The following is a 16,423-nucleotide window of genomic DNA, read 5'->3' on the forward strand; positions in this document are numbered from 1 at the left end:
TCCTCCACACACGTCCCATAATGTTGTCCTCTCGTTTTATTTGTTGTTGGGGGTAACAAAAAAGTGTCAAAATTATTCACAAAACAAAAAACTACACAAAATCTCTGGAGATTATTATCCCTCTTCGTATTTCATGCTATATGTTACAAATTTTTACCAACCTATACCAAAAAAACCCCACCCAACTTCCATAGTTGGCAATCCAAGCTAAAGAAGGTTGCCAGTAACGAAAAGCACAACCATCATATGTTTTAAGATGTAAAATATGCACCATAACTAACCACCCAAATAAACCTGGTAAAGTGTACTTAATGGTGAACAAGATTTGAGTAGATTGAGCTGCTACTAGTGCTGGCTTGAGCACCAAGGCTTAAAGTTGGCTGCAAGAGCTCTGCCTGTGGAAAAGAAGTGTTAGATGACACCTCTAGCAGCAGATCCTGATCACTACTCTCCTGAACAAAGTTTAAGGAATCCAGCAAGAGAAAACTAGCATCAGGAGGCAAAGCAAATAGGTGTTTTGGACTATAGCAAGCACCATCTTCTACAGCTTCTTTGCCCTCACAGCTCGCCTTTGCGATCGTTCTTTTGGGGCTTCTCATTATTGTCTTTATTTCTGAAATTTGCAAGATGCGTGTTAAGATAAGAATGATCCCTCAGTTAAACCATAAACGGCAGTCATAAACAACACTGTTCTAAATAGTTGGCAACAATAACACAATTTTTTACATCTCAAAAAAAAAAATGATTCAACATTTTTAAGCGTCATGTCATGTGTCCCACAAACCAATTAAACAAGTGTTAATCTTTACTAGAAAAAATTGTATACTATCAACATTTTTTGGTGTGCTAGTAAATATAATTACAAATCATAATTAAAATCAAAAATAGTATTTTGCATAAATATATTTCATCATTCTTGTTAATATTAATAAGAACTTAACATGGTTATGGGTTATCTACCAAAATTTTATAATTTTAAACCAATAAATTTTAAAGCTGCAAGAGCTAGGGGAAAAAAATTCAATCACCGCTAATTACTGTTAATTTATGTGAAAATGAACTACTCTATGGAGAGGATCCAAATTAACCACTCCATTTCCTTCAATCAAAACATCCCTGATATGTACAAGGTATACACAACAATCACATCATTATGGTTGCATTAGACAGAGAATAATTGGAAGGTCTTAGCATATGATCTGTTTTTTGTATTTCATGTCAGATTTTCAACAAACCTGGTAAGTTTTGATTTCTGCTGTCACGCATTCTCTTGATGTTTGCAACATCAGTTGACGCCCTGTTGTTCAAAACATTAGTTGATGTTGTACCAGTAGATCCCATAGTATTAGATTTTCCAGCTTTGTTTTTACATTTCTGCATCCATAGAAAGACGCAATAGATTATAAGTATCAATATACTCATTTTGTTTATCAACACAATCTCTAATGTTAGCATAATAAATTAGTGCAAACCTTGAGAAAATTATGGTGCGCTACCCATTTTGACTTTGACAGATTGGATAATGCAAGTCTTTTCAAAATCTTGCAGTCTTCAGATTTTGCGCCCAACAAAGAGATATCAAAGACTCCTTCCGCAAGAAGCTGCTGAAAGTAAGTTAAGTTCTCCTTGAATTGAGAGCTACTGAACATGACTTCAAGGCTGCACATACAACAAAACAAGTTGTCAATATTGATGGTCTGAGTCTCAGGTCTCAACACCTTCTATTCCCTTAAAGTCATATTATATATCTAATGCACTGTACAGCATCACTACATTATATTCAAGCAATGCCCATGGCATTGAGACAAAATATGGATCATTTACTACATTATTGTTAGAAATTCTGATGGAAATTAAATTCTTGGCACACATTAACTAAAGATAATGATGTATTTATACTTCCTATATACCCCCCACCCCTCCCCTCAAACCTTTTATAAGAATTATAACAGAGGAATTTGAAAGTTCTTTTATCGATTACAACATAAACATCCCAAACTACAAATGAAAAAGAAGAATTCTAACCTATCAGGGAGTTTAGCAGTATCAACCACAGGAAGTAACTTCAGTAATTGTTGTTGCTCTTCATTTGTCAAGATTCTCAAAAACTCTTCATAGTTTACAACATCCTAACAAACATAATAGCAATTACGTTAAGCACTCAACAATTGGACATATTTGAGGCCTTACAGCCTTATGCACTAACATAATTTAAATCTATTGAGCACAATGGGAAGGGCTGTGTAACTCACATTTAAATCTATTGAGCACAATGGGGATTCATGATTGCCTAGGATTTGTACTCTTTCAAGTTGAGACTTGTCACTGAAATTTAAAAAAACAGAAACATTAATATCAACAGAGTATGTTTGTCTCTTCTTCAAAAATATTTCTTCAAATTTATCTCGAATATTTCTTCACTATTTACATGCACAAATAAAATCCATAGCGTACATACAGGAACAACAGACTTTGTTTTGGGATAAACAAAAAAAATGTGTTTTTTAGGGTAACAATAAAATGGATTTTTTTTGTCACATTAATTAATGATACTCAATCATAGCTGACTACAAATTATGCCATAAACCAGTGTACAAAAGCATGCCTTTTAAGTTGTTCCTGCTGCATTCCTTGGCCAGTAGAGTTCCCAATCTTTTCAACTTCCAGAGATGATGACTTCAAGCGACTGGAATCATTATGCATTGCAATGGCACCAGAAAAAGAATATGCCTCACTCATTGGGCATTGTTTATTATCAACCGAAAGAGAGCTAGCCTCAGACTCTTCTTCACGAGCTATATAGCTAGGATGCCTAATGAGAATGCTTCCATGTCCTATCTCAACAGAGACCATTGGTGTATCACTTTCAAAAAGAAGATCTTCTTCAGAAGATACCGAAAAATATGACTGTTGTTCATGAAGAATAGTACATAAATCTTTTGTTAGCTTCTCAACAGAAGAAGGCTTTGGACGACCAACACATGTCCTCTTTCTTGAAGGCACCATGGCATCCCAGACCACTGACTGAGCAGGACCTAAATTAACCAAACTATCTATATTAGAATTACATATTTTCATATAAGACAGAGACAATGGATTACCTGTTTTATATGCAGGAGATTATTTTGCATAATAACACAAAAGTAGAAGTTCTTGATCTAAGTCAAATTAATAAGGAACTAGACAGATGAAAAATATATGCAGGACTTGACATTCTATTATTGGGAGGGGAAAATACTACATATTGTTACACGCTAAACAAAAAACAAATAATCCACCATGTCTAATTATTAGACTTGCTATTACAAATGTTGGCAGGTATAATTAGAGCTTCATGGTAGTAAAATATTAAAACCATTTCTTCAGTTCTTTTTGTCAATGAAGAGCACACTCATACATAGTTAGAAACAAAGTTCATTTGTTTTTCTTTTAGGAAAACCAATGACTACGAAACTGTTTTCTCAATATATTTCTTTTTCATTTTCCCTCATTCGATTATCCACTTCTTGATTGTGCTAATATAAATTTGGACTGGTAATAAAATCAATACTTGTTTCAAAATGATGAATGCTGCTGTAATCAGTTGTGCAGAAAGATCTTAATTCAACCTGTCAGATCACTAGCATCCATGCCACCATAACCAAATTGTGCACAGCTCTCTGAGTTAGAGATAGCTGATCCTGAACTTGATCGGTTGCTTATATCTTCATCTACGACCTTCTGGTATCCCTGGTTGTAATCAGGTGCAAACCCTCCAGATACTACATTATCATGGTTCTGTTTTCGTTTGAGCAATGCCACTTCTTTCTTCTTATTTATCGATATGCTCTTTACCCTGGAAACCCTTTGATCATCATAATCATCAGTTTCTGCTCGAGCATGTAAAGGGGTATATTTCGCAAGAGTTCCCTTTGTCCTCCATCGAGACCCACATGCATTGCATAGTACTGGCTTCTCTGGTGGTCCATTGCGCCAGAGTGGTGTGCCTGTTGCAATGCTCAATTGTCAGAAACCTAAAAACATTTAGAGCCCTTGTAATCAAGAATAGAGATGTAACATGGACTGGATAGACTACTAACAACCACATATTCATATTTTCTTGATAATCCAATTCATAATGCATATAAAAACAATACATGTCAAGCTTGATGCTGAGAAATAGCCTAAACCTCAAGGATTAAAATATTTTACAGCAGGTAGTATCTTTCATATACTAGAAAGCTGAACTCAACAAAAGCTTCAAGGTTCGGATAATATCATCTGTCAGTATTTACTTAAATAAGGAACTATCAATTCCTTCTAGAAATGATGAGTATTTAACTTTTATCAGCCAGCTGGTTTTAAATATTTAAGACTAATACACATAAATACTCAATACCCTTTTGCAAGAAAAAAACTAATGATTTTCTACCTCAAGCAGTTAGTGGCAATACTCGAATTAAGAGCACTTGTAGAGTCATAGTGAAGACAACAATTGCAGTTTAGCTGCAATGAGTGACAGTAACTGGAAAGTTTCACTCAAGATATCAAAGTTAAGACGGTTTAAATGAAACATTCCCTTGTTTTAGGGACTGCAACCATTGTATTTTATGCAAAAGACAGTGCTAGAGTTTTGAACAGAAAACCAGTTGCAATGACTTCAACACTTTGGAAAGTGCTTTAGAATTGTAAGCAAAGCAGTGAAAGTCTTAAGTTGCAGGATTAGTTCTATTAAGGTGATAACTGATAAGTATTTCGAAAATATTATTAGTTTCAAATTGAGAAGAATTGAAAAGACAATAATGAAGAGGACAAGTACTGATTATTCATCAGCCAGAAAACAAGGGAGTAGTAAGACAAGTCTGAGGGATGAATGCAATGCTTGTCCAATATCTTCAGACATTGTGAGAAATTGCTTTGAAGAGGAAATAAAAACAATTTGGAAAAATCCTTTCAAAAGACAATGAATTAACTTTTGGTATTTTACAAATGCATAATTCCCTTATCTCATTTCCATCCAAATAGTAAGACATGAACTCTGGGTTGACTCTTTGATAAAGACCTTAACAGTTATAGGTGTTGTTCCTATCAATGCAAGGAGAAAATTCAATGAACTCTAAGCTTAATTTTGCGCCAGTTACATTGGCTCAGATTTGGAACATGGACAAAGATACCAAAAAGAGTGCAAACACACATACAAGTGAGAAATCAACACAATTTTTCACAACTTTCAATTACAAATGCTCTGGGCAACAACACTAGTTGTATTTTAAAATTCGTATACATCCAGAATATTACACAGAGAAAATAAAATTTTTCATAATTTATATTGTTCAGCAACTCTTCCTTCAACGCATCTTAATTTACAAATATATAGTTACACCCTTTGGAAGAAAAAAAAGTCAAAACTTAAAAGAAAAATATATATTGGAGAAACAATAACTCACTTGTAACTCCACAGTGATAGCAAGGCCCTTGCTTGCCCATGTCTCAATTTTTTCCGCAAAAGGAATATGAAGAAAATTTGCAGAAAAATGAGAGAGAAAGATATATTCTTTTGACAAAAAAGATAACAAAAATGGATTTTTTTTCTCTGAAAAATACAACAGTTATCTTGTAAGGCTTTGTTTAATGAGCAAACCCAGAATGATTGTTAGCAGGGGGAAAAAAAACAAATTTAAAGCAGAAAACATTAAACCCAGAAAAGTTTTGTCTTTTACAGTCCTTAAAATATTTTCACATAAACAACCCCATAGCAACTAGAATTGAAGGGATTGATGTGTGTATTGTAGCTGGAAATCTGTACAATCCAATGGAAGAGAGAAGAACATTGGAGGAATCTCACAAATGGTTGTGGAAAGAGGAAAAGAAAAGAAGGTAGAATGTTGACAGAGAAAGAGAGAGAGGGAGAGAAGGTCTATGTATGTGACCTCTTGTATTGTATAAGAAGTAAATGTTTCAGCTTTTTTTTCCCTTTTTATTTTTCTCTTCTGTTGATGTTATTTGAAAATTGAAAGGTTTCAATTTTGCTTTTTGTTAAATTAAAATTTAAAAACTATGAGATCATCTTATATTATAAAGGAAACAGAGGGTAGGGGAATATTATTGCATATATCCTGTTGACTATGGACTTTTCTTCCTTACTGATCATCAATTTTCAAGTCCTCGACAAATAAAAATAATAAAATCTAAAAGTATTCCCATCTTCTCCATCCATTTTTTTAAAGAGTTGTGATTTTATAATAACTGGTTATAATTTGAAGGGAAAGAAAAAAAAATAAAAAGGAAACCCACTAAAAAAAGGAGAAAGGAACAAGGAGATGTTTTTGGCCTTTCCCATTTTTTGTTCCTGCTGCTATGAATAATGTTTGTTTTTTTTTTAATAAGATGTGAATGCTAATTCGCAATTTTATATTGTCCGTGTGTGATGACATGATGTAGATAAGTATTTAATGTGGTATTTTGTTTAAAAAAGAGAGAAATAAATTTGCGTGTGTGACGACTATTTGTGGTCACAAACCCAATTATCACCGTTGGATTAGACAACGGAGGTTGATGCCAGGGTCCTACCATTGTTGATATGCAAATCAAATAGCCAAATTAAAGTATTAAGTTTTAAGTAATTTAGTCTCAATCCAACGGTGATTAAGGGGACATGCAAATCAAGATAGCCACATGAATCTCGCAGGTTATCACTCAAAGCAAAAAGCCTATGACATAGTTATAGAAATGTTTATTTTTAAAATTTAATAATAATAATATTGAACGAATAGTGTTTAGACAAGTATTTTTGTACTGTATTCGTGTGAACATTTTCGTAATAAATGGCATTGTTGTTCTATATTTTGTTCTTTTTATCAAAATCGATTCAAATTATATTATATTGTTAATTTTTACCTTGAATTATTTACTTTATGCTCTAAAATATATTAGAAGAGTGAGCAACGAAAAAATGGAAAGATCATATTCAAACCATGAGATTAAACCGAAGCTCTTAACTTTTTAAATTTTATTTTCCAAATTAAAAAATGTTTTCATCTCATCGTAAAATTAAATTCTAGGAAGATAATATGACAAATTTGAGTTAAATGTTCATTTGTTTTTTTTTTGTAGGAAATCTTTTTAAATTTGGACTTACATTTGTGATTTGGTTCCTTCTTTCTGTAGGCGTTTCATTTCTTTACAGCACATTACTGACTTACTGACTCTTTAATTAGAGGCATATCCACATCAGGTGTTCAAGGAAAATTATGTTGTCTAGCTATAACAATTACATTCTACTCCATTTGGCTGTCTAGGAACAAGCTGATTTTTGAAGATTATCAATTTTCTGTAATAGAGATTATTAGTAAGATTAAGTTTCTTAGACAAGCGCAATTGTTGCATTTGTTTTAGCATCTTGATATAGGTCTTCTTGTATTAGGAAAACTTTTGATTTTTTTTAACGGCAGGGTATGCCCCGTTTATTATTGTATCATTTTGGGTTTAATATAATTTACATTTTTCCCCAAGTCTGGAAAATAAAAAATAAAAACTAGATGATTTTTGTTTTTTAAGTTCAAAAACCTATTGCCATACAAGTCGCACCTCTTCTGAGAACTTTATCAAATCGAACGGCCAAAAAGACCCCAATGAATGACAAATGGAATGGTTCAAAGAGACAAAGACATCACAAAGAGTTACAAAACAAAAAATAAAAAGGTAACTGTAAAGAACATGTCTTGCATTTACTGGAAACGTTTTTTTTTTCCACCAACGTTAAAACATTTCCATCACTTTATAGTGCCCTTTAGGTTAGGTCCTTTGACAAAAATAAAATAAATAATATCTTTTAGGAACTTGTAATTGTAAATCACCAACTGGTCAGATCTAACATCCAGATCAAATTCAACCATAGCTAACCCATCCCCTCTCATTTTCTATGCAACACAGCTAAACCTTTAAATTGCTCGTAAAAGGTCTTTTCATGCTAAATTATAAATTTTGAAACAACTATAATATGAGAAAAATAGTTTGTTCTTTTCAGCCTCTCTTTAGTAATATATAATTATTACTAAATGTTTAAAAATGTAAATCAGTATAGTCTTTATCTTTTTCAACTTTATATTGACGCTCAAGTAAGACAAGTGCCCCAATATGCAATTATGCACAAAATAATTTTCAAATTCGTTGGTTAATGTAAATCTAGATCCTTAAAACAGGTAACCCTAACCCATAAATGAAGTGCACCAACAAATTAAAGATAATCCATAAATTATGTCATTGATGCCTTAATTTTTCACGATGGTTTGACTAATACATCATCATTCATCCATCGTCACTATACGCTAAACCAAGTTTAGGAGAAAAAAAGTTAACAAATTGTCAAGTTCAGTTCATTTATTAAAGCAAAATGATATTTTCGATTTATGAGGCTCTATGATTTTATTTAAAATTGATTTTTTTATCATATTTTGTTTTTAAATAGAATATAAATGTTGAAACAAAATAGTGAGGTTCATAAGCTAGGTGGGTCTATTAAAACTCATTAAGTATAACTGCTTGTCCTAGGCTTTATGGCTTCCCACCTTTTACATTTTCAATTCAGTTTGCTTCCGGGTAATTATTGTGTGCGAGTTTTCTTATGCTAAGATCCGTACAATTGTGTTCCAAACCCTCGTAAATTCATAACATTATGGGGTGTTTTTGAGTTATAATATTGTATTTTCAATAATTGTATTTTTTAGAATATTATGATTATAAATGTTATTTTTATATATTTAAAAATAATTTTGATTAGATTTAAATATTCTTAAGAAAATTTATTAAAATTTAAAATAATTGGAATAAAAGTTATAATGAAGTTAAAAAATAAATTTTCATATTTTGTAGAAATATAACTTTCATACTTCTCATCATAGGAAGGGAAATAAAGTAAATCATAACATGTAAATATAAATAAAATAAATTATGGCATTATTGTTTTTAATTTTTCAAAATTCATAATGAAAATATGAATATTATATTTTCAAGTACCAAATACACTTTAAAGATTTGTTTGAATTCATGATTGACATGTTTCAATTTGAATAATAGATAGGTCAAATGTGATGTTTTTTTTTTCATTGTATACGGTGTTTGACAATGTAATAAAACATGATTCCAAGTTTTAGAATAAAGTGTCTTTGAAACCATTAGAAATACCTTTTGCATTAACATTAACTTGAGTCATGTTATTTGTTTCGTGCATATCTTTAATCGTGTCATTGTTTCATCACTTTATTATATTCGTCGGAGATATTTGTTTTAAGGTAATGAGTAAGATTCCTGAGAGTGAAAACTAGGAAATTCCACATTCCCATGTTTACCGTGTTTAGTATAGGTTTTGTAAAAATATTTTCAATAATGATTATTTTTTAGAATTGTATTGTGTCTTATTCCCATGGAGAAAGGTGGGTATGTTGTATTTGTTATTTTCTACAATAATTATTTATCCCTACTTCAATATTTCATTTTTTTTTTTACTTTTATTTTTTAATTAAATGTTTTTTTTGGAATTACTATTGTCAAAAAAATATGTTTATATATGAAAATAATATTTGCAGGCCCAGTATTCATAGGAATATGATTTCAGAAAATGAAATTCCATACCTTAAAACAAACGTCACCTTATTTAGACCCAAAATGCAATTTTTCAAATCACATTACGTGTCAAAATTAATTTTATAAACCATGTAAATAAAAATAAAATCAATAATGGTATTGCTACTTTTAAATAAACAACACAATGATTTTTTTTCTCAAAACTCATTATAAATACGAGAATATTACTTTTTTAATATCACATTCTGAATAATAAGATTTAAGCTTGTGAAACAAACATATTTTAAGGGGTGGTTTGGACTTATATTTAACGTGTCTCAGCTTGAATCTAAGATGAGTCAAACAATTTTTTATTGACTATAATATTTGACAATGTGTTAAAAACATGATTTAAAGTTTTAGAATCAAGTCCCATTTTCTTAAAAAAAATCAACAAAATAGAAATATTATTATAAACAGGTACAAGAGGTACCTAGAACCCATTTACATAATCAACCAAATACACAGGAAACCAATCCTGGCTATTACCTGCTTAAATTGAGAATCCATTAAATAATAATAACCAGGACAATAAATAGCTTTTACATTAACACTAACTTAAGTCATGTTATTATTTCAGGCATATCTCTAGCTATGTTGTTTGTTACATTTACAACCTTAATTAGACCCAAATCATCTTGATAATCACACGTTTAAAATTATTTTTGATTGAAAGTTTCTAAAATAACATTATGTTTCAAAATCAATTTGAATCAATTAATAAAATCACATTAATTTAAAATCTTTCTATAAAGAGTTTAGATAAAAAATTTAGCTGAAATATTTGATTTTTGTTTAAAAAATTCTTATAGATTTTTAAGTGTATAAATACATACGTTTATATAAAAAAAAGTATTAAAATTAAATAATTGGATAAATGTGTTTTGTTTTAAGTTTTTTAATTAACTTGGTCTTTTTTATCTGTACTTACAGAATCGTGGTGGGACCGGGCAGCTATGACTTAACATTTCACCACGTGTACAGCAAAAATGCTAAGGTGTAGAATGGATTTCATGTGCTGAGACGTATAAAGTCCTGTGTCGTTTTATTAAGTGGAATAAATAAAAGTAATAGAAAATAAGGTGGAAATGGGTGTGGGAGAAGAAAAGAAAACAAACCTAATATAGGGTGTAAAAATAACCATTTTTTCTTTTTCTAATGGCCAAAAATATTTCCCCAACACTTTCACTTATATTCCAGCCACTACCTCATCTAAATGGCTGCCACCCCATGGTTTCTCCCTCCACACGTGTTTACTTTCGCTAGGTCTTTTTTTTTTGTCAGTATGACTAGATTTTATATTCAGCTAAACATTATAATATATTGAAAAATACTCTAGTTGTTAGCTTATTTAAACAAACGTTGTGATTTTTTACGTTAATAATTACATGTATTATTTTTTTTACAATTTAAAGTATTTATTTACTATAAAGCATTGATCAAACGTTATTATTTAAGAAGAAGAACAACTTATCTCTCCTGATTTTTCTTATTGTTTAATATTTTATTATCAATTATTATTGTCTCTATTTGTTATAACCAATTGGATTGGGTTATATAATTCAATCACAAACCGAGTCTAATTCCAACCCAGCTTGTTTTCCTTAATAGATCAAATTTGTTCTTCCATAGTTTGAATCTATTTATCATGATCATCCATTGAATGACTTCCTTTAAGTTTTAAGGATTCTTTTTATTAGTGATATTGAGGTTTAAAATTGCATATAAACAATTAAATGGAGATGAACAAAATTATAGCTTAATCAAATTTTTTCATAAAAAAAATTTAAAATAATGATAAGGATGTATTAATAATACTTTTAATATAGTAGAATTTAATCTCTTCAATGATGGATTGTCCTCTTCTCAGGTTGAACCTCCATTTGTCAAACTCAATGTTGATAGAAGTTGGGTTTGGGATACTAACAGTGCAGGTTTTGGAGGTCTTATTAGCGACCCCCTCCTTGTTCTTGAACATGGACTGAGTAATACTTGGAATCAACGTTTTCAGAGTGCTGAGGCCATGAATGCTATTCTATGCAAAAATGTGAATCAGACTTATATGCATCTTCATGCGTTCAAGGTGTATGAGATTCAACTTATAGTCAACAGGGCATGGGAGTTGAGCTCCTCTTCCAATACCTTTGATCGTGTTTGGACGACTCCTCTTGAAGCTATCCTATAAGCCCTTTTGAAGGACTATACTAAGGTGTCTTAATTTTGTTTCTTGTATTTTTTATTCCTACCCTACTTTTAATATATTTAAAATAATGATAAGGAGTATTAAAGTTTTGGTATTTTAAGTTTATAGTATATATTATAATATAAACTTTTGGACTTGTGGACCGGGCTAAACCTAAGTGGGCGCGTGACTCGCACGTCACGAAGTACAAAACTTTAGGTTGGAATTCAAAAAGAAAGAGGTGCAAGCATGAAGCCTTTAAGCATGATCTATAAAAGTAATGGACAAAAAAACCATATTCTGCACTAATAATCCAAGAATACGATGAAATGTGGTATGTATTGATTGGTTTGGCGGGCGTAGAGACACCCAAAGCCACAGCCACAGGCATAGGATGCAACTTACTTACGTCAACTGCAAATGCAATGCCAATTGGAATTGGAAAAACTCATTGCTTCACTGCTATTTGCATTCGGGAACTAGCAATGAGTGCAGAGTGCACTTTCACTATCACAATTTATATTTTTCGAGTATTTGTTTGAACTTGGAATAAACGATTATAAATCATTTTTTTTTTGAAAAATGATTTTAAAATTAAATTTTGTAAAATATTTTTAATGGAATTTATTTCTTACTTTTGTTGATCGTATTTATTTAAGAATAAATTTACGTTCACTTAAAAATAACTAAGTACATTTTCAACTTAAAAACCCATTACATTATGACTAACTATACATTTGGTGGTCCCCACCACCTAACCAATCATAGCATAAAAATTTAATTAGTTTTTTAATCTATGAAAATACTTATTTCAATTTTAATCTTTATTTAAATTTCATATTATTTTCTACATTTAACAAAATTGTTGTGTTTTAAGTTTTTTTCCTCATAAACTAAAAGTATACGCTTTTTTATATAAGTTTTTAAAGACTACAAATGAATGAAATTTAAATAAGATTTAATTTAAAAAAATTTAAAGATGAATAACACATTTAAGTCTGGAATAATTTACTGGATGAATTTCAGGCACGGTATAAAATACTTTACAATAGAAAAAAAAAAGTATAAGATACTTTAAACTACTACTCGAGCTAGTTAATATTCTCGCGTACATGTCAATTCTTAATTATAAAGTTTTTACCCTTAACACTCAAACAAAATATATGAAAGTTAGAATATAAGGCTTAGTTATGTTTTTAGATTAGGGGTCTATTTTTTAAGTCTTTCAGATAAAAAAGTATCCCCTCTTAATTTATTATAAAAATGTGTTGATTGTCATACACTCATGCAAATATACTAAAAATAAATAGAATTTTTAAGCAATTTTTCATCTTCTTATCTATCACCCGTAACTCCTCCATGTCATTATCTAGCTATTAATATTATAATTGACACAAATATATTGGTTCACTAGTTATTTGATTTTAGAATTAAACTCGTGATATTCTTTGTCTATTATTTTTCACTCATACTTTTGATCTATTTTGTACATTTTTCTCATTACTTTAGGTATCAGTTTCATATATTTTCTTCAACTCTTGTGCGCGTGTATAAGCTTTTTGTTTAATTTCCTAAACACTTTTTAATGTCTGTCCATTTTCTCTTTTCCAAGTTCTTTCTTCTAAGTTAGTTTGGCATCTTTCACCCACCAACCCATCCCATGTAACGAAAACATATTAGGTAAAGGTAAATCAAAGTGTTTTATCCAATAATGTCATCCAAATTTGGTAGTTGGAATACTTCCCAATTAAAAACGACAAGTTAAATGTAACCACCCTATAAATTAAGTGGAAGTATTAGGCCCATTTGGGCTAATATGGGAAGATTGAGTCAGATTGACAGAGGGTATTAAGGGTATTGACAGAGGCATTTCATACAAAAGAGTATTAATAATAGTAACATACAAGGGTATTAATATTATGGATTAGACTGTGCAAAGAAGAAAAAAGGGAAGGTGGGTTCTGATCAGGATTTGCAACTGACCAAATACATGTTGGCATGGAAATTGACCCCAAGAGGAATGTAAGTTGAGATGGCACATTTTCCTTTTAAAAATTAGAAAACTTCTTGACTTTAAACTTTAAAGATCATTAAATATCCTTTCGTTTGAAGCTAAATATTAGTATAGCCAAAAAAAATTATGTATTAGTATCTCTGTTTGATTTACAGTTTTTTGGGGTCAAATCTAAATTAGTTTTACTCAAGTTAAACATTGTGTACATATTTACTCTTTTCTTAGACTTGTTTCCTCAGCCTATATATAATCAATGCATTTTTTTTTCCAATGGGCAACGTGGTGACTTTACGGGATGAGTCGAATGACCAAAGCCTGGCACATTATTGAAACATTCTAATTTGACACAATGTAATTGATGTTACACCAGTCACTCACGCCCTCGGAATAAATAAATAAAATAAAAGAGAAAAATCTCAGAGTTTGGCAATCCTTTCCACTGTTTGTATTAGGGGTATAAATGATGTCAATTGGATTAAGTTTTGTTTATTTTTTAATCTAATTTAATTGGGTTTGATTGGATTGTTTTTTTTTTTTTTACTAACACAATCCAATTCAATCTAACTTTAATAAAGTTTGATTGAATTGAGTTGATTATCAGGATCATTAAAAAAATATTACCTATGTAAGTGTTAAGAAAAAAATTAAAAAGATTCTTCAACTCAAAAATAATAAGAATATTTTTTTGACAGAACAATAAGAATATTTTAAAAATCAGTATTTATGAAATATTATACTATTTATATGAAAAATAAAAAAACATAAATATATACTCACATTAAAATAATATTATTATCTTAAAATAAACAAAAAAGGATAAAGTAAAAAACAATGTATTATCTCAAGTTAAACAATGCATTACCTTGGGAATTAAGTGTATTTAATTTAGGATTTTTATGGGTGCGTTTTATTCGCTAAAAAAATAAGGGATTACACAAGATAAAAATATTTGTCCAAGGTTTGATTTAAATAATGACTGAGGAATCATATAAAATAAAGAATAATGAATTGGACAACTACCCAAAAACTTGTAACTTACTAAACTTCATACAACTTTTTATCCGATGTCTAACAAAAGTAAAGATACAATAATATTCATATTTTCTGACTTTTCATTATCCACACCTTTTTTCTGACACAAAAATATTTGACTGTTGTTTTCTTTTTGCTCATTTTTTTTTCATTGTTAATTTATTCAAATGTTTTCATTGTCATCTTCCTCCTTCTTGTTATGTTTTTTTTTCTTCTTTTGGTCAACTCCGACGAGACCGCTTCGCGTCACCACCACCATCGCCTTGACCCTGTGGCAGCCTCTGGCTGCCAGGCCCTACGCCCCAGTGGTGTCAGGGCTACACCTCCTCCATGGAGGTGTCTCTCCTTTGTTCCATTGTCAAGGTGCTGCTAATGTACCTAGGGTTTTATAGTAAAAATTACATTATTTTGTCCAGTACATGAACACATTAAAAAAGATATAACACAAAATTATTTATATCGTCCATCGACCACCAAACAACTTGTAGTACAAAAAGTTGCCTTGCGATTCATCTATTTGTCCAGTATTGTTCTGTCTATTTTGTCTTTTTAGCAAATAAAAAATATCCTATATAAGTAATTTAATTGTATGAGGGTTAGATTGGGTCTTACTCAGGTCTACAACTCCAAATCCGTCACCCAATCCAATTTTAATCGGATTCATTAAATTAAAATCAAATCAATTTAATTCAATGACATAATTCAACCCACAAAAATCTAATTTGGTTGAATTGGATTAAATGGATTTACAGATTCGGTCGAATCTACTTAAACCTCTAGTTTATATTATTTTCAACTTATAAAAAATATTAAGTATTGCAAGTTGTATTTGATTGGCAAATTGGATACTTTGATTACCACATTTCAAATTGAAACTATTACTTGAATTGAAGCGAATAGTTGAATTTCGATTGATGAGGTATTTTGATATAAGGTTCGAATTAGAGAAGAAGTTAACAATATTTATCTTCAATATGCATATGCTTGTATTTATACATGTTTTGTAGTATTCCACTGTTAGGGTTAATAATCTATAAATTGATTTATATTCTATTATTTTGTTGTTAAAATACTTGACCAATTATTCTGTAACACCTATCCTGCCTCTCATATTAATAATTACTAGTTCTACGAGTCGAGTGTACCCAAAAAAAATAAAAAATCAATGGACAATAAGAAAAAGTCAAAAAGGCCATACTATGGACTTAGGTTTCGTCGAGCATCGACATGATATCCATCACGAGTTATGACCTTTTTTGGATTTTGCCAAGTTCCGTGGCGTGGCCATGGTCTTGCTTTATATGCACTTATTATATAATAAAAGCCTATATTTCCATTAAACAACAAATGACATAAAATTTAACTTTAGCAACCGCCAGCTTATTCGTTGTCCACTATGGAATGTTCGGGAAGTTTTAAAAATTAGATATATAAATATAATACCGATAGTTTTTTCTTAAAAAATACAAGGTGTTCCATAATTATTTAAATACTTAATTTTTATAAGAAATATTTGTGAGAAGAATAATGTTATCGGTATAAATAACTTTCAAATTTAAAAACTATACAGGTTTAATAAATAAAATTTAATTATA

At 30.3% G+C, this 16,423-nt stretch overlaps 1 protein-coding gene across 1 annotated transcript; it reads right to left on the minus strand.

The window, feature by feature from the left end:
- Nucleotides 1-46: 46 nt before the first annotated feature.
- On the minus strand, nt 47-5,944 carry LOC100803914 (GATA transcription factor 26). The gene is made up of 8 exons (XM_003517352.5): nt 5,427-5,944; nt 3,609-3,986; nt 2,606-3,035; nt 2,253-2,325; nt 2,026-2,129; nt 1,473-1,659; nt 1,236-1,374; nt 47-613 (listed from the first exon to the last, which is right to left on the minus strand). The coding sequence occupies exons 1-8, from the start codon at nt 5,464-5,466 to the stop codon at nt 309-311; spliced, it is 1,656 nt and encodes a 551-aa protein (XP_003517400.1). The 5' UTR covers nt 5,467-5,944; the 3' UTR covers nt 47-308.
- Nucleotides 5,945-16,423: the final 10,479 nt, after the last annotated feature.

Source organism: Glycine max, chromosome 1 (genome assembly GCF_000004515.6).
Source record: "Glycine max cultivar Williams 82 chromosome 1, Glycine_max_v4.0, whole genome shotgun sequence".
NCBI classification, from domain to species: domain Eukaryota; kingdom Viridiplantae; phylum Streptophyta; class Magnoliopsida; order Fabales; family Fabaceae; genus Glycine; species Glycine max.